The sequence below is a fragment of the Cadophora gregata genome (genome assembly GCF_030347475.1).
Source record: "Cadophora gregata isolate MNR1 chromosome Unknown scaffold_6, whole genome shotgun sequence".
Classification (NCBI taxonomy): Eukaryota; Fungi; Ascomycota; class Leotiomycetes; order Helotiales; family Ploettnerulaceae; genus Cadophora; species Cadophora gregata.
The window spans coordinates 2,270,732-2,288,624 of record NW_026695929.1 but is presented as its reverse complement, the minus strand read 5'-3'; the positions used below and the strand labels follow the sequence as shown (position 1 = coordinate 2,288,624).

Here is a 17,893-nt window from a genome sequence, read left to right as displayed (position 1 = left end):
GAGGCATAATCATAGCCCTGATTGTATGAGTGACCGTTTTGTGCTTGATGCAAATTGAACGCGACTGAAGGATTCATACCGGAAGGCATGCTCGCTACTGGACCGGCATAGTTCTGCTGATCGAAACTAGCACGGTTTGAGCTTCCTGGGCTAGGCCCAGTCATGCGATTGTCATCTCTTCCTCCTCCAATGCCAGCAGCTCGTGCTCGTAACTGTTCGGATTGTTGATCGGTCATGTTGGAACCGGCGTCGGGTACAGTGCCGTCTGGGGAGATACCGAAAAGGTTAGGACCCATAGGTCCGCCGTTCATTCCGTTAACACCCATGAGCTCGTTCTCGTTGGGCATTTGGTTCTGGGGCTTGTGTGGGCCTGGGTGTGACTTCTTCAAGTGGGCTTGAGCGTGCGAAAGATGACTGGCACCTGTTGGGTTACCACGACGGATGGAGCATTTCTGAAAATGTCTTTTCAAAATATCACTTCTGGAGAAGGTATCGCGGCACAGAACACACATATATGGTCGGTCTCCAGTGTCTGCTCAAGATTAGAGCTTTTCTCGCTACTGGCAAAATGGTCAACTTACGTCGGAGAAGATGGCGCTTCAAATGCTTGGCATGAAGGTATGTCTTTGTGCAATGAGGGCAAGGAAATTTTCCATCAGCGTCCTTGGCAGGAATCAACGCGTTCTTACCAGTGCCTGTCGCGGATACCGCGGGTCTACCTGGAGCACTGGGCAAGATACCTCTCCTACCTTGAGATCCAACTACATGAGTAGGAGGTTCCATATCCTGCATCATGCCCATGTTGTTCTGGCCATAGCCTTGCATTCCACCTTGCATGTGCTGAAGTCCATGTGGAGGCATGGGTCTCAGCGGTTGGTTGGCTCGGTTCTGCAATGGAGCTGGAGCAATTGGCTGTGGGTGGGACATTGACATGGAAGACTGGGGCATCATAGATCCAGCAGTTCTGTAAGATTGAGTTGGTTGCTGGTAAGTACTTGTAGGCATCATTTGGTATTGTCGCTGCTGCTGCTGCTGCTGTTGTTGCTGTTGCTGCTGATACTGACCCGGCATCTGTGGGAAATTCCCCATATTGTTTCCCGAGACGGGAGTAACAGGAGTTGCGGGAGTTCTTGGGGTGTGAGGCGCACTGCCGGGATGCTGTTGAAGATGGGCTGGCATGGTAGCGTGCTGAGTCGCTTGTAATGGAGGCAATGTTGCGGCGTGGTGGATATTCGATTGCTGTAGTTGGTGGGGTGCAATATTGGGCAGGTATGGGGAGTTGTTGTTGCTCATTCCGTTGCCTGGATGGTATTGAGACCCGTCCATAATGAGGCAGATATCCAAATGTGGAGGATTGTGGAGGAGACTGTGTGGATTTCTGTGGCGATTGTCTTTTATCCACGGAATTAGTTCGTCACAGCTTTCGTGCTGGGAGCGGTCCGGTGTCTAGATGGAACCGTTGTCGAGTATTGTGTCGACGCGAAAAGTAGGGTTATCTCTGTAAGATCGATTGTGTTGACGGCGCTTTGCAATTTCGGTTCCGAAGAAGCTCAACAGTGGTTTCGTTAGCGGAACGATGACGTTGATTTCGACGACGGATGAAGAACGGCGCGTTGACGAGCGCGATGAATTGAAGACGAGAAGTCTATGAGGCTCAAGTGTGCTGGTGTTGAAGTAAAGTGGAGCTGTCGAGGACTTTATCCATCCAAGGGCCCTGAGGGTTTGAGTGGATGGTGGTAGAAGGAAGGTGGGTGGGCAGCGGGATCAAGGCCGGCGCCTGGTGGAGACTCTTTGACGACTCGAGGAAGCCGATCAGATGGAACGGGGACGGCCCAGAGAAACGTAGAAAGTCAGCCTCTTTGCGCGAACATGCCCACACTGCAGCGGATCTGGCTGGCTGGCTGCACAATTCAATTGATATCTGGGGGCAGCGGAGGCTCGCAGACGCGTCGAAAGCACAAACAATGGTCGAGGGTATAGCAGGTTTCTGTCTCCGCGAATGTCTTGGGTTTTTGCGGTGATGAAAAAAAAGATGTTCAGGAAAAATCAGAGAGGGAAAGAAGGTAGGACGAAAGCGAAGAGGCGTGCGGTGCCGCTTTAAGGGCCTGGCAAGGGCCACCAGGACCAGGACCCTGACGCACGCGCTGCTGGGATGGGATGGGATGGGGGCACTGGGATCTGGCGATGGACAAGGATACTTTCGCCCACCGCTCGCCTCATTGCCCTGCCTCCTGCCCCCCAACCCCGGTGACCCCGACCCTTTCGGCCAGTCAGTCAGTCCTTGGACTCGTCTGCACGACACAACACAACACAGCGCAACGCTGGACGACTGACAGGACAGGACACACGGTGATCGAAGAGCAATACAAGGTGAAGGGTTGCGATGTTTAATTCGTTATGCCCAAGGCTTTTGACCAGCCACCGTTGCCCGCTTCTGCAAGGGCTCTATTTGGCCGCATACTCGCTGGCAATACTTCGAACTTTCTGCTCTTGGTACAGAGTACATCATGTATCTTGTAGCATAGAGTGAAGCAAGTCGGCGCCGGGATTGAAATCGGCTCAGGCGAACATATGATTGATCATGATGGCCAGATCAATGATTACTTTGCCTACTGGCTTCCAGCAGAAAGTAGGTAGAGATGACTAGAACTCGAGAGGACTTGCCGAAGTGCAATTCACAAGAAGAATGCTCACAATTGCAAACGGCTTCTTCCGTTAATACTCTGGGAGCAGGACCGAATTGGACTGGACTGGACTGGACTCGATTGGACTACTGGGCTAGATGACAATTGAATTGATAGGATAAGGAGAGCTACGCAAACGCTTGCTATCGAATCTGCGAACTACTCGCCAACTACTGCATTTTCACCTTGTGCACTCTAGAACTAGCATGAGAGACGGCGCTGCTCAACGAGAAAATATCTTACGAGCGAATGCCGAGGCTAGATTAATTACAGAATCTAGCACTATGAGAACGCATCCTAAAACAGATACATTCGTCAGCTAATCAGCTAGGTGCAATGAACTAACTACTACCTTAGTTCTTCTTGTCGGAACATCTTCGACTAGATCTAGCTGTGACTGCCTCCGTAAGCTATCGCGTATCACGCTTCATCCTGCATTGAGCACATTCACAGAAAGAGTAGGGCTTGCTTGTACACTATGCTTCAGTATTCTTTGAAAATATTCAGGGCACTCATCAATTTCGCAGCCAATGCCGACTAGATCCGGACCAAAGGAGCTGATGCCCTGCCCATGCTCCCGTACCATGCCATACCGTACGAGGCGATGCACCGAGGCTCTGATACAAGAACACTCTCGTACAGCACATCCCAAACATCTTGTTACGTGGCTCGCAAGCGCGATCCGGTCAGGAAAACAAGTCACGATGTCGTTCAGTCGTTCAGTCGTTCATGCTGCCAAGACCCATGTCGTTGGAGGTGAAACCAAAGAAGGCCGTTAATCCCGATTGACAGGCCAGGACCTGGCAACTCTCATTTGGCACTGACAAGCTGGTAATCTATGTTTTGGCGCTGGAAATAGAAACGGGTAGATTTCATCAGGGTGGTATTGTCGCACAGCGTTTATCGTATTCGATAAGTGAGAGACAGATTTTCTGGAAGTATAGTTCCAAGCTTCCAAACTGGAATGGATATCACACTCGGCACTTCTAGTCAATCTTAATTCGAATTCAATTCGACTTCGAATTCCTTACCGTCTTTTACCAAACGCCGAGCTGCGCTCCAACAAACCCGATGACGCAGGCATCGACTAGGGGGCCCGTGGACCTAATCGGCAGGTGTGCCGACGAGAGCAACACAGGACAGGACAGGACAGGACAGGACAGGCCAGCCAGGCTAATCCGCGGTTCACGCTGGTGATAAAACAGCAAGCAGCCAGCAAACAAGCTCGCCCTGCAATGAAAAGCGAGAGACAGGCAGGCAAGCAAGCAGGCAAGCTGGCAAAGATGGCCGGCTGCGGAAGAGGCAAGATGCGAGTGAGAAGCAGACGACGAGTCAATGACTTGACTTGACTTGACTTGACATGACAGGACAGCGGTGATCGGCCGTGACGCTGTTGCCGTGAAGTGCGCATTGCGCACGGAAACGAATTCGGACAGCAGTGCGAAGGAAGAGTAGTACATTGATACGTCCAAAGACAATCATTGAGAGGAATCTTCTTCTAGAGGAAGATACGGAGAGTTTACTGATCAACAGAGGTGTAGACATTCAAGGCAAAGACGGTGAGGCAAAATCACATCATGATCACGATCACGATCACGATCACGATCACGATCACGATCACGAAGCGGTACGATGCGATACGATTCAGGTTGAGAAGACATCCGAAAGCTGCACTACGCTAGCGACTCGCTCAAGTCGCAGAAGCATCCTTTCCACCAACCATCCTCTCTGCTTGTCCCTGTCATCTTCGTCTCCTTCTTCTCCTGGTGGCGGTATCTTATCGAGTGGCCAAGCCTGCCACAAAGGCACGCCTCACCTTGATTAGGTAGGGCCTGACTTTTCGTGTGAGCCGGCTGCCGAGTGCCTGCAGGCTTAAGGCTCGATGCCAGCCAACCCTTTCATCCATCCCCCTCACAATTAATTCCCCTCACAAATCACAGCTCATCTCAGAGCCCACTCTTCCACCAAACATGCCAGCCAGCTTGTCAGGCATGCTAGAGACAGGACCACTCTCCATAAATTTAACCTTATGGAAGAGTCGTAGAAGCCTGGAAAGGGCTCCAGAAGTCCTGTCAAAAAGGAACTATGGGCTCCATCTTCCCCAACCTTTCCCACCCATTACAGTAGGCACCTAAAAATATTCCCTAGCCCAGACACTCGGGGTTATCAACACCCATAAAAGAATCATAAGATCTTCCTCCCGATGTTATGTACTGACACCAAGCGCTCCTTTAATTCCAAGTATCGCGCGGACATCGTTTCAAACACTTCCTTCTTCCCTTGACATCACATCACTTCAGTGATCCGATCATATCTCATCTTGCCCATGCCTGCCCTGCCCTGCCCTGCCCTGCCCTGTACTCGATGCCGCTTCAAGATCAAACAACCTCATGCTAAACGAGGAGCGGCCTAGCATCAAACCACAGCTCTGGTCATCAACCATGTAATTTACCTAGGTACCTCCCTAACCACATGTGCAACATTACATCTGCCGACTTTTGCCCGTCGTGATATCACGTCGCGTTGCAACGCACGATTCGTACCTTGCCTGCTCAGTGCTGCTCACGATTCTCGACTAAATTATCGATAAACGCACCACTTGCCCGCCACCAATTTTCCATCTCCGAAGGCCACGCAACAGGCCAAGCTCAAAACGGCCAACGCGGCAATTCCCCCCTCGATGCTCTTCGGCTGTAATTTCTCACATCTTCAGCTTTTCGGACTTCACACCGCATATTTTGCCGAAGCTTCAGCAATCAAAGACATTACAAACTTCAACTCAGCAAGTGCAGTCTCCTTGTCCTGTCTTGTCTTAAATCTTGACTCGCTCTTGGCTCTCGTTCTCGGCTCGTCTAAACATGCTGGTGGAAATTTATAATGCAGATCATTCATCCAACCATCCCATTCCACGCTCAGCAGATCAGATCGTTCTCGCCTTCATGGCAAGCTCCTCTTCCGTCCAGCAACAAAGGTGAAAGACGAACACGCGCGCGCTCCTTTACCATGGGTCCGCAAATTTACGATATCCCCAACTGTTCAGTTCCACCTTTCAGACGTGCCAAGGATTCAGGGTCCCGGCATCTGAAATGGGATGGACGATAAACTGTCCTCTCCGAAATCCCTTTTCCGTTTACGTACTCTCGTATTCCAAATCCTCGATGTGACAGAAACCCACTCCCCATAAATGCAACTACCCGTTGAAGCTTTTGTCGAGTCAAACCACACCCCCAAAAAAAACTTCCGCATGAAGAAACTTAGGGGGCCAAAACCGCCATCCATTATCAAAAAAAGAAAAAAGAAAATCCCCCGTCGCCGCGCGCGCTCCACATAAAATTGCTTTCGTCACTCGTGACACCTCAACCCGTGAAAAAAGCTGCCGCCATTATTATTTCCTCTGTTTCGGAACGCCAGATCTGCATAGACCATGCCCAGGACCTTACCAGGACCAGGTTCCCTTTCTCCAGCCCAGCCATTCGTGATCCTTCCATCTATCCAAACCAGATTCCACAACAGGGGACTGGTGAATGGACAGTCGCCAGGGGGACTTCCCTACCTAGTCGAGCAGGGTAAAAACGTGCTCTGGCGGGCCTTCTTCGACCGACCGAAAAACACCTCTGGGCGAACGCTCTTTTGCAATTTTTTTCTTCTTTATTTTTACAGTGGCGCGCGGTTTCCGCTTGCTGGGAGGTTTTAGCTCTTAGTTTTAGTTCTTACTGTATGGGAAGACATTAGAGCAGCAAGGTTTCTGACTTCACCGTGCTTTGCCGACGCCGAGGGTCCCATTATTGTCGTCCAGTCCACGGTACGAACGATGGCTGGATGAGGTGATGGCACGATGGCTGCTTTGGTGGGCGACTAATGGATGACTGGCATGACACGTCCCGACGGTTGCTGCTTTGTGAAAAGAGGACCAGGACCTTGACCTTGGGAGCTTCTGGACTGACTACTAATTCTACTGGAATATTTAATGGAACTCTGGTGGGTGGGAGGTTTTCCTAACCCTTACCCGCAACACCCACTCTGGTGCCCACTTCCCGCTCGAGTCATGCTGATTTGGGCCCATGCAGGTCAATCCAGTGCCGCAATAAATAAGTGGATTGGTTGCTCCCCACCGTGCTGGTGGCAGGAAGCACGCAACAAGGCACAAACACGGACAGTTTGAGTTGAGGCGGCCAACTGCCTCCGTGCATCTTGAGAATCGTAAACGAATATTAATTACTTATCTAGGTATCATCCGAACTCACTGCACGATCGATTCATCATATCATTAGATTAAGTTTCTATCGAGCTGCCTTCTGGTTGTTCTCGGGCCTAAAACATTAGACCTCTTTACCAAAGAACCTGGAACTCGGTAAATAGATAGATTGTCTGATTAGCAGGTGCCTCGGCATCTTTTCCGAGCGAGAAAAGACCAGAGCTTTTGAATTTGCCCAAAAAAGCCAGTCCAGCCTCAACCACCCCACCAAACCCCTCTATGACTTCACTCAAAAGTATATCTGCAATAAACTCACCTAGTTCAAGATTTCAATGGAAAATTCAGCATAGTGCATCCTGATTTTGTATCGCTTTTGATATCGCAATTTTGAGGGCACGTGATGTTTATAACTCGTATCCAAATGCGTTTGTCTCTCGCCTGAGCCCCTTACTTTTAGCTAATGTACTGCAATTTGGTGTGCCGTCTTTGTTTTGTTGAACTGAGCCAGTGCAACGTCATTCATTACAAAGGGGAGACTTCCGATTTTGGTTTGTCTTTGCTTCCTTTCGCTTCAAACAAATTTTTCTCGATTTCTACATTCGATTTTGTTTTGCACCGTCGTTACGATCAAGTTTCAATCGTTTTCATACTCACTGGTTTCTTCGCTACTCTACTCAAATTCAAAGTTTCTATTCAACCTCACCTCATCTCAAAACAAATCTCCAATTCTCACAATGCACTCCACCAGCACCCTATCCCTCTCCCTCTCCCTCATCGTCACCCTCCTCCCCCTCGCCCTCGCGCGAACCGACCACTCAGGCTGCACATCCACCACCTCCGGCGCCTCCATCATCTTCTTCGTGCCCGGCACCGGCGAACTCTGCGACTTCCTCGACTGCGGCGGCGGACGCGCTCCTCCAAAGACCACCGTCCCAGGCTGTCCTCAATACGTCGGAACAGCTACCTATTCACCCAGTTTCTTGCCTGGATTTGGCGCTGGTGGAGTGGTTGCGACTAGTACGCCGACGAGTGTTTTGGTTGCGTCAACGAGCAGCCCGAGTCCTGTGATCACGGGGACAGGTGCAGGAGGGAGTGCGGTTACGTTGACGGGGACTGTGAGTTCGAGTTCAACATTGGTATCGGAATCGGTGAATGTCTCTTCGCAGTCCTCTGCAGTCGCAGGTGGCAGCACTATCACGGCCATCAGCAGTAGCACACCTTCTGGAAGCGCCGCATCGCAAAGTGCATCATCAGGTTTATCAGCTAGGTCTAGCACTGGATCTGTAGCCGGATCAGGAACTTCAACGGGAACGGCTGCGGGCGCAACGAATACCAATTCCGGCTCTATGAATGCGGTGAATGGCGTTGTTGGTGCTGTGGCGGCTGGTATTGCCTTTTTGTTGTAGAAGACGGGAGAAAGAGAAAAAGGGGATGAGAGAGATGGGGGCGAGATCTGATTACTCACTTCTGATCGAACGGCAACGGAAAGGAAGGGAAGAAGGGAAGAAGGGAAGGAGGCAAACAGGACTTGATTCGGCATTGACTCGACCATTCGATCACATGCGGCGAGTCCGAACAGGACGGAAATCGGGCATTGCTTTGTATTATACGGACAAAAGCGTTGTTATGTTTCCAGGAGGAAATTAAATTGGGGATCAAAAACGGTTGGGGAATGGTGTCGAAGAATATAAGAAGCACTTTGGAAAATTAGAGAGTGATCGTTTACTTGGCCGGCATGCCATCTCAGGAAGTACAACAGCATAGAATGTATTCTAGAACCGAGGCAAGGGTGATACGCAGCAGTCAGCTGTGTAGAACATGAAAAATATTATACCAAGTCAAATGACCTAACCTACTATCCTTCACTCCTCCACCATATCCCCATCGCGAATCTCTTGCCATTATAACTGTAAAATCACTCCAAATCTGTGAACAAACCACTAAGGCTGCCAATGATCCGAAAGCGGCAATGACTTCGCCAATCCTGCTTGTCTCAACACAATGCTCTTCGCCACAGTCATACCATCCCATCCGATCTCTCCCAAAAGCTAGATAGTAAACATCGCCTCCCTTAGAAGGAAGCTGACGAGGTAGCATGTAAGCCTGCATTGCATCATGTACATCACAGAATCAACAACAGCTGAACAAAAACAATTTCAAGATCCAGCTCAAGCCTTCCAAATAGAAACGAAAATATGGAATTCGTACAAACACAAACTAAAACAATAAATAATATTTCGGGACCAACTGGAACGGCAAAAAGCAGACCTACCTAGATATCCAGCAAAATTATCCGAATTTGTATACATTTCATTCATTCACTCGGCTGCATCCATCCATCCACCCCCTCCCCCCCCCCCCTCCCCCAAAAAAACATAACGTCTCAGCAAACGCAGTCGTACCAACCCTATCTAGAAACCGAATTTATCCTTGCATGCACCCAGACCCAGGCACACCTTGCAAAGCCGCCAGCCACGCCACGCAATACCAAGCAGCAGCAAGCAAGCAAGCAAGCAAGCAAGCAAGCAGTGTGATGTGATAACGCTGCTGCGTAGAAGCGCACCTCTCCCGTCTGCCCTCGCTTGTTTATGCCCTGTAATAATATCACAAAACTTGAGCTCGCATGGCAGGGTTGGAATGGAATGGAGTGTCGAGACTCGAGAGCTGGGTTGAAGGACCGACGGCCCATGGATGCTACTTAGCTAGGTAGATTTTACATGCACCACTGCCAGACTGTTTGTTAAAATGGCGAGAAGTTAAGTTAGTAGGTTTCTAGCAATGGGGGCGTGCTCGCGAATCCAGGAGGCTGGTTTCCTAAGGTAGTGAGACGTCTTGGTCCGGGATTTGATGTCGATACGCGATAGGTACCTGTTGTACGTACCTAGACAGTCAGGACATATGAGTGGAGTGATTTTAAAGGTTAATTACTAGGTTGGATGGGAGAAAGTGTGGAGACGGCGACGGCCACGAGGAACAAAGACGGGTTCCTGGAATTATGGGGTTTGTAGTGGAGTAGGAGGTTTTCCTTTTGGCTTTTTGGCTTTGGGTTTGGCTTTAATTTTGGGGGGTGTGGAGAAAATGCGGGATGAGGTGAGGGGCAGGCAAGGCAAGGCAGTGAAGGGCAGGCAAGGCAAGGCAGTGAAGGGCAAAGCTGGCAAGGAATCGACGAACCATGGAGACGGCGGCGAGGTGGGGCAGGAAAACAACCTTGAGCTTTAGTTTGAACGTCTTGGTGTTTTTGTCGTCCAGAGGAAATGAATTGAGATTTAAATTGAATATTCTCTGTTTACTGTGATGTTTATCACTAGGATCTTTCTCTCATAGGCCATGTCACATCTTAGCTACTACCGTCCTTAACCTCAACCTGACCTTCACCGACAAGTGTCCCCTCCCTCAAAACCCTGAAATCTTCTTCCCTCGCCTCGTCTGCCTCCTTCACTATATCCTCTACCTCTCTCCACCTCCACTGTTTCCCAATTATAGGTCCTTTGAAAACACGAAGACGGTCCCGCCCTTTGCTTCCATACACCGTCAAGACTTCATTTGCATCGAACTCAAAATCGAGCTGGATTTTTACCTTACCTCCATAATCATCTTCCTCCTGATTCCATATCTCCTGCATATCCCGCATCTCATAGGCGAAATAGAAAAGGTCAATCCGCATATTCCACAATCGATGATTCTTCTTTGCTAGCTCACGCTCGCCTTCGTAGAGAGGAAGATATACGCTACTCTGGAAATATGAATCCAGGTACAGAGTAACACTTTTCTTCAAAGGCGTCACAGAATCCCGCTGAATGATTCGATGGAATGAGCCATTCTTGGTCTCCACACCAAGACTAAGGAGCAGCTTATCCATGACTTGGGGCTCTCCATCTGGGCCCGAAATGTCATTCGCCAACATGGATGCGCCGTAGACGAGTGCTTGGTCGGGTGTGAAATCAGCATTGGGTTTGATGGATTTCGATGTGGGGTATTGTCGTTCTAGAAGTTGTTGGACGGAAGAAGTATGTTCTTCAACGCTGGTGATGACGATGAGTCCATCGACGTCTTCCTTTGCTTTGTGCGAGACGAAGAGAAGTCGATCAACAAGTTCGAAGATCCGTTTCTCCTGCGATTCGATTGTCGGTGGTTCTGTTCTCGTAAGAGAAAACTGGTCGAGTAGTGATGTCCATCGGGAGCTTTTCAGATGTTTCTCCTGATCGTCAACAATGGTACCTAAGACCCCACCCCCGTCGCTTCCAGCCTCATACAGACTCAAATGTGCGTCCCTACCATCATCCTCGTAGATAATGTACCTACAATCCACCTTCTCTCCTTTCCCATCACAATAAGTAGACCCAAGATGATACGCCGTCGCAATCGCAGTCGGCTCATCCACCAACCTCACCACATTCAGACCTGCCTGCCACGCAGCCTCGATCAAAACATTGCGTTGCTGTATATTGAACTCGTACGGAACAGTTATAACAGCATTTTCAAGCGTGCTATTCAAATATCGTTCCGCCATATCTTTCAACTTCTTCAAGATCATGGCTGTTAATTCGTCCAAACCATACGCTATGTAGTCATTCTTAACGCCAACTCGGACCATTACTGGTTCAAAGTCATCAAGGATTTTATATGGGAGCTCTTTGATAGCTCTTTGCACCTCGGGATCAGAGCCATTACGACTCAGAAGCCGTCTAAGATCCAATATCAGCACCCAAGGTTGAAAAGGTCCAGAATGTATCTACCTGAGATCATAGAAAGTATTCATGGGATTACTCTCAGCTTGCTCTTTTGACTCGAAACCAGCAATGGGAGGTCCAACATTCTTCTCGGCTTTTGGAAAAGCGACATAGTTCGGAATGGCGGTACGACCTTGCTCGTCGGGAATCGGCTCAAATTTATGTCCTCTGGCGATACCAACACGCACGTATTCTCTTCCAAAATCTATCCCGATTACTATGGAAAGTCAGAATTTTGAAGATATTCGTAATAGTAGACCTAGATGAACGCATACCATGGCCATACTTGACGCGAGGGGGAAATTCATTTTCATACGGTTCATATCCGAATTGGTGTACTTTCTGGGCCACGAATAGAAGTACTAATATACCCAACCACATCAACACCGCGGTTCTGAGCTCCCTGTTTACTGGCAGTTTGGATTTTAGCGACTGAACTTAAAGATCATTCACGAAGAGAAGTTTGAGAATAAATTCTGACAATAATTATCCTCCCGCTCTTGATATGTGTCCTCCAAATCAGGCTACCAACCTCGGAAATTGACAGGGTAGGATGCAACTGAAAACATTGGACCAGCCATGCTACCCTTACAACACGAGGTAATGGTACAGAAACCAACAATTGCTGCCTGGATCGAGCAGACCAACGGTTTCAAATCGCATGTGGAGGGTTGTTTTGGAAGCGCCTTGGATCCATCCGAAGCGAACCAATGAGGATGGCTCTATCTTTGGGTCTTCGAGCATCAATCAATCAACTTCCTGTGATTATCCTCGTTGTTATGATCGTTAATCTTTCGTTACGGAATTTCAGTAAATGCATTTCTATATTGACACCTGTGCCGTTTCTAAACCCACATAATGCTTTAGTGACTATATCTGTAATTGACTTCAAGCTTGGTCAGATTCCTAGTTCACTTCCTGGTCTTCGTTCTATCCTCAGGTTTTGACCAGTTTTACTGCCGCTCACTTCATGCCTTTAACTACATCACCCCTGCTATTAAATCTTTCTTAGCGTCTATATATTCAAAGGGGAAACACTACAAATGTGGAAGTCCCCACCCCCGCTTCTCCGTTCGGTATTCGCACATGCTAGCCCATCCTTAGACACAAGCATAACATATAAACACGAACGCTTGGATAACAAAAATACTCTCTTTATCGCAATATGGCATATTAGTCCCATCTCCTTCTTTCCTACAGTAGATACACCAAGCCCAGTATCTTCAACACACAAGCATATATCTACCTACCTACAAAGTCCCAAGGATCTCCTTCCTAAAATTCCTCACTCCCACCACTTTTCTTTTCACTTCACTTCGCTTCACTTCACTTCATATTTAAAAAGCCGTCAGAGTACAAGGTGCATGCTATCTAAATTGCCGTGTATATATATTTCCAGCACAGAATACCCAAGAAAACAGTCGATGAACATAGCCATGATTTCGTGATTGCAGAGGGGTGAGTTATGAGAAGAGCGAGAAAGCTCTGTCTCTGTCTCTGTCTCCAAGACGGTTTCTTTCCTCCAGAAAATGAGGCAAGGAAAGAAAAGGCAGATATGAGATCTGAGAGAAACGGGGTCAACGCAGGAAAATGTAAAATTGATCCATTCCTTCTTACTTTCAAGACCCGAGTATCATTTCGAAGTTTGATGGTGATTCTTTCTCTATATACCATACCACTGCTACTACTACTGTAAACATACCCTTCGTCTCACTGTTTCCATCTCTCATCCGGTAATGAATCGTCTCTCTATACTCCATCCCTAAACCCTCACTCTCCCCAGCTCCCCCGAGAATCTCGCTTACGGTGCACAGTTCACTTTTTAAGGTACCTAAGTACGTAAACAAAGGACCTCCCCACCCACTCACCCACTCACCCACTCACCCACTTATCACTCACCACTTAGTACGCATCGCATTCCGGCTATTGCGTTCAAATGCCTCTCCTTATCCAATAAAATCATGACACTAAAAAGTACAGAAAGTGAGGGAACTATACAGTTTGGGTTTTGATTATGTTTCAAGGACTTGTTTGCTTGTCTTTCTACTTTCTACAGAGAACGCCACATTGTTCTCTTTCCCCTCCTCTCCTTCCTTCCTTTTCCTAGCCACACTTCTTCCTCCGTCTAAAATTCCCATCTGACTGCCAGCCCGGAGCTTTCGGACCCGATTCTGATGGTCCATCCCCATTCCCAAGGCGAGATCGAAAGTACGTATATACAGCACAAACCAAAAATTTGCAGCGATGGAATCAAACTCCAATCATAAGAAACAGGACGGTATGAATCCAGCAGCTCAATAGCCAAAGGAAATCTCCAGCAAGTAAAAAACGCCCGCTAAAACACCAGACCAAACCAAGCAAAACGCCGCTCTATGCATGCATGTATCCTCTGTCGCATCCCATCCGGTCCCATCTTTCTATCTGTCGAGCGTTCTTTCTCATCTATAAGACGTACGAAAATAACTTGAAATCCTTCCAGCGCTTCGAAATCAAATTCCAAAATCTGCCCCATTGCACTCATAACCCAGGACTCGCTCAATGCACCGCCACAACAACAGAAATCTGCTCCGGCTTCCAGTCCTCAATATCCGAGTCTGTATCTCTTTTCGTTCTCTTGACAGTAAAAGATTGCATAGCACCAATGATAGCCACGAAGGCACTTCCGTACCACGCCAGACCCGTGAAATCCATCCGCGAGCCGAGCGTGTACAGATATCCCGCTACAGGCGGTGCGACAGTTCGACATGCTGCGCCTGCTGAAGCGGCGAGCCCGTTGATCTTGCCCAGTACGCAGGGAGAAGGTGTAGCTTCCTTGATAAGGATGAGCAGGACGGGGTATGCGAGAATGGACAGCAGATTCCGGATTGTGAGACATGAATAGATGCCCACCATGAGCCAAGAGTCCGGGAGATAGATCAGGTATGGCATGATGAGGTAGGAGACTGGATGCAGAACTGAAACCATAATGAAGAGTTTATGGATTCCGAGGGCTTCAGCTGCGAGTGGGAACACGACGGCTTGTACGAAGAGCGCAATAATGCCGTTGATGGACATTATGACGCCTACTTTCTGAACCGTGAGGCCTAGACCGCCGGGGATGAAGAATGGATTTGTGAGAGGGGTATTGGAGAGCGCGGAGACTGTGAGTTCGCCGCGGTCGTCCTCGAGGAAGATGGGAAGGAGGTGGTCGTAGGTCATGGAGTGGTAGGTGAAGATTCCTAGCGCGATGATGAGGGCTATTACTCGTTTGGTGAAGATTTGAGGACTTGAGCGAGACTTGGTGGTCGCACGTCGCCATTTGCTGTCATCGCTGCCTTCAAATGTGCCGTACGTATCTGCTCGTAGATCGACAGCTGGGGTCTTGATTGCATCGGCGGTCGCGATGAGGGGGGTCTCATCGGAGACGTAAGTCGAATCTGGGAGGTTCACTCGTGGTTGCATATCCGGGTGTGTTTCTTCGAGGAGGAAATAGCCCGCCAGAATACTAACAAGTAGTAAACTGGAGCACAGCAAATTTGGTAACAGATATGGGAATCGTCCAAAAAGTCCATCCTTGGAGAAAGTGTTTGGAAATCCAACAGCGGGATCCGCGAATGTGCCACCCAACGCAGGCCCGATAATCGTTCCAATCGACCAGACAAATGGCATAACGCAGTATGCCCTTGGTTCGTGTTCTGGCTTGGTAACCAGTTCAGCAACCATCGTCTGGATAACGCCAATATTGCCATTCAAGAAACCCCCGATCGCTCTACCTGCCAGCGCGATCCATATGTTCGATGACATTCCCACAATGATCATAGACAGCATTGTACCCGCGCAGCCGGCCAGTAGCACAGGCTTTCGTCCCACTCTGTCGCTCAGAGAACCCCAGAACATGCCCGTCAAGGATTCGGCCAGGGCAAAAGCCGAGATGAGCAGCCCGGCGTAGAAAGAAGCGTCATTTTCGTCGCCGACATTGAATTTCTTGACGAGGGGCCACGCGTAGGGAAAGATGGACGTAAGAGCAATGGGTTCCGCGAGTCGTACAATAGCTAGAGAAGTATAGACGTCAGCCTGTGTCTCTCTTTCGAAGTCGCACTGCAGATGTTGTGCGATGTCTCAAATCTGGAATGACATCGCCAGGAGGACAAGACATACCAAGGAGAAACAACTGTGCAGTGGGAAACTTGTCGGGGTCTCGATCTCGATTCGATCTCGATCTCTGTCTTGTTAGGGTCATTGCTTTCTTTCCTGGCTTTGATCTTACGGCTTCGCAAGTCGCGGATTGAGACTCTGTGCCAAGTCGGTGAGATTTGCGTGGCAGAATGGACTCAATGCGACTTGTCCTTCTCTTTCTGAAAGGAGGAAAGAGAAGGGATTCGTGGAGAAGGAATTGAGAAGTGCGAGAGGCAGATCTGAATTTTGTAAAGAGTGTAGAAGAGAAAGGAGGGGGAAGGAAGAGAGATCAAATTGTTGTCTGGAGGGGGCATAGAAATATAGGAACGGGACGGTGGAGGGGTCCTGGCTGGACCAGACTAAGTGAAGGTGCCGTGCCCTTGGTGTGGTCGACGACCTCGGAGCCAAAGAAATTAAAGCAAAACAACCTGGGTCTTCAACTTGTACCGACCTATAGCACTATTATTGACTCGCTCGGATTGGCAAGCAAATGGGCAGTTGCATGTGCTGCTTGTCCCTGCAAAACGCTTGTGTGTTCTGTCTATCTTTCGCCCCTCGTCCTCGTCCTCGTCCTCGTCTACCTAGTTTTCCTGGGTGAGAATGTTTTACCCCCAGTTCCAGTTCCAGTTCCCGCGTCCAGCCTCGTCGCGGCATGTCTCTTGCCCCACCATGCAATGCATGCATGCACGCGGCACATGCAGAGCGAGAAGCGAGCGGAAAGGAACAATAATAATGTCCATTTCCACTCGAGGCTGGAATCCGGATCTGCATGTTTCTGCTGCCAGCCTGCCACTGCAGCCAATATGCATTCCGGGACCTGGACCTGGACCTAAGATAGTACTGTAGAGCGGCATACTCATTGGCTGAAATGGTCTGCCGATTGCATGGCAGCCAAATTTTCTGCGGTGTGAGGGTGTGACGGGAGGAAAGGACCGCGAGCCACAATGCACCAAGGACAACACTAGGCGGGCTTTGTCTTTGTCGTCTGGAAGCAGCGCCGCCATCAGGTTGTTGTGACCAGCAAGGCCAGCCGATCTCTTCACAACCGACCTGTTACGTGAGAGAAAGCAGCAAATACGAGTCAAGGACACCACGAGACTTGTGCAGGAGGAGGTTTTGTTCCCATACCCGCCCGCCACTGCGTTGTCCTCATTACAATTTGATGTCCATCCATACCGAGAACCTGACATCTGGTCTGGTCATGGTCATGGTCAAGGGCATGAAGAGGTTCGGCGTTGAGAAGGGTTGAACAACTCTCTCGAGAAACCCAAAAACTTTTGGATCAGAGCAGGGATCACATCAGCCGAAATCGCTTCAGCGGATGCAACCGTCAATAAAAACATGATGCACGGTCTGCATACAGATCCAAGCTTTCCACTCTTTCGCTCCCAGGCTCCCTCACTACTCCGGAACTCGTGGCGTACGTGGCGGTGAGCATTGATATCAACACTCCTCTTATCATCTACAATTCCTGCTTTCCAGATCATCACTGGCTCCTTCACATGTCGATAACAGACAACCGTGGTATGAAATCAGGCCACTTCATAAATCCCATCGTACCAGTCGTACAAACACCTCTGTTCCTTGTCGCTTAATATCAAGATCCAACGGTCCGGCTCCCCTCCGATTTTTTCCATCTGCAAGCCACCCAACCTCCATCCATTCGCATTTCAAGGTCCGACATGCACCTTCAGCGATGCTGCAGCAACGACATACATACATATACCGCGATAGCGAAAGTCTTACCAGGTTATAGATGCAGAGGGAGAGATAGGCGTTTCTAGTGCGACCGACCATAGGAATTTGGATGTCTTCTACTCTATCTGCGACATGTGAGGCCCGGCCCGGGTTCTCCATCTTGCCGATCAAGACCATCGTCAGGGAAATCCGGATGCAGAACCTGCCAACTCTTTTGGAATGCTCTATCAGTTGTAAGTGGTTGAATTGATTTGATACATAACTGATCAGTGTGACACGTGCGAGCGATAAGGACTGAAGAGTGGTACGACTTCACAGGCGGTGAAGCGCATGCGGATTGGATAGAGTTTACTTGGCCGAGAGGGTTGTGGTCAAAGTGCTTTGAAATTTGATATTTGAGATGAGTTGCTGTGAGTGCGATCTTCGATCCA

At 49.1% G+C, this 17,893-nt stretch overlaps 4 protein-coding genes across 5 annotated transcripts; 1 reads left to right on the top strand and 3 right to left on the bottom strand.

Moving 5' to 3' along the window:
• Nucleotides 1–9: 9 nt before the first annotated feature.
• On the bottom strand, nt 10–1,326 carry ONS95_012570 (uncharacterized protein; the record flags this gene model as incomplete). Its single annotated transcript, XM_058506205.1, has 3 exons — nt 10–17; nt 80–532; nt 582–1,326. The coding sequence occupies 3 exons, from the start codon at nt 1,324–1,326 to the stop codon at nt 10–12; spliced, it is 1,206 nt and encodes a 401-aa protein (XP_058358730.1).
• A 6,287-nt stretch (nt 1,327–7,613) lies between these two features.
• ONS95_012569 (uncharacterized protein) lies at nt 7,614–8,285 on the top strand (the record flags this gene model as incomplete). Its single annotated transcript, XM_058506204.1, has 1 exon — nt 7,614–8,285. The coding sequence occupies one exon, from the start codon at nt 7,614–7,616 to the stop codon at nt 8,283–8,285; it is 672 nt and encodes a 223-aa protein (XP_058358729.1).
• Nucleotides 8,286–10,216: 1,931 nt separating this feature from the next.
• ONS95_012568 (uncharacterized protein) lies at nt 10,217–11,990 on the bottom strand (the record flags this gene model as incomplete). Its single annotated transcript, XM_058506203.1, has 3 exons — nt 10,217–11,564; nt 11,616–11,826; nt 11,885–11,990. 3 exons carry the CDS (start codon nt 11,988–11,990, stop codon nt 10,217–10,219), a joined length of 1,665 nt encoding a protein of 554 aa, XP_058358728.1.
• A 1,624-nt stretch (nt 11,991–13,614) lies between these two features.
• ONS95_012567 (uncharacterized protein) lies at nt 13,615–16,545 on the bottom strand. Of its 2 annotated transcripts, XM_058506202.1 has the most exons (3): nt 15,856–16,545; nt 15,747–15,810; nt 13,615–15,640 (listed from the first exon to the last, which is right to left on the bottom strand). In XM_058506202.1, the coding sequence occupies exon 3, from the start codon at nt 15,483–15,485 to the stop codon at nt 14,145–14,147; it is 1,341 nt and encodes a 446-aa protein (XP_058358727.1). In that variant the 5' UTR covers nt 15,486–15,640; nt 15,747–15,810; nt 15,856–16,545; the 3' UTR covers nt 13,615–14,144. The 2 variants fall into 2 exon arrangements, with proteins under 2 accessions (XP_058358727.1, XP_058358726.1); XM_058506201.1 differs by having other exon boundaries at nt 15,747–16,545.
• Nucleotides 16,546–17,893: the final 1,348 nt, after the last annotated feature.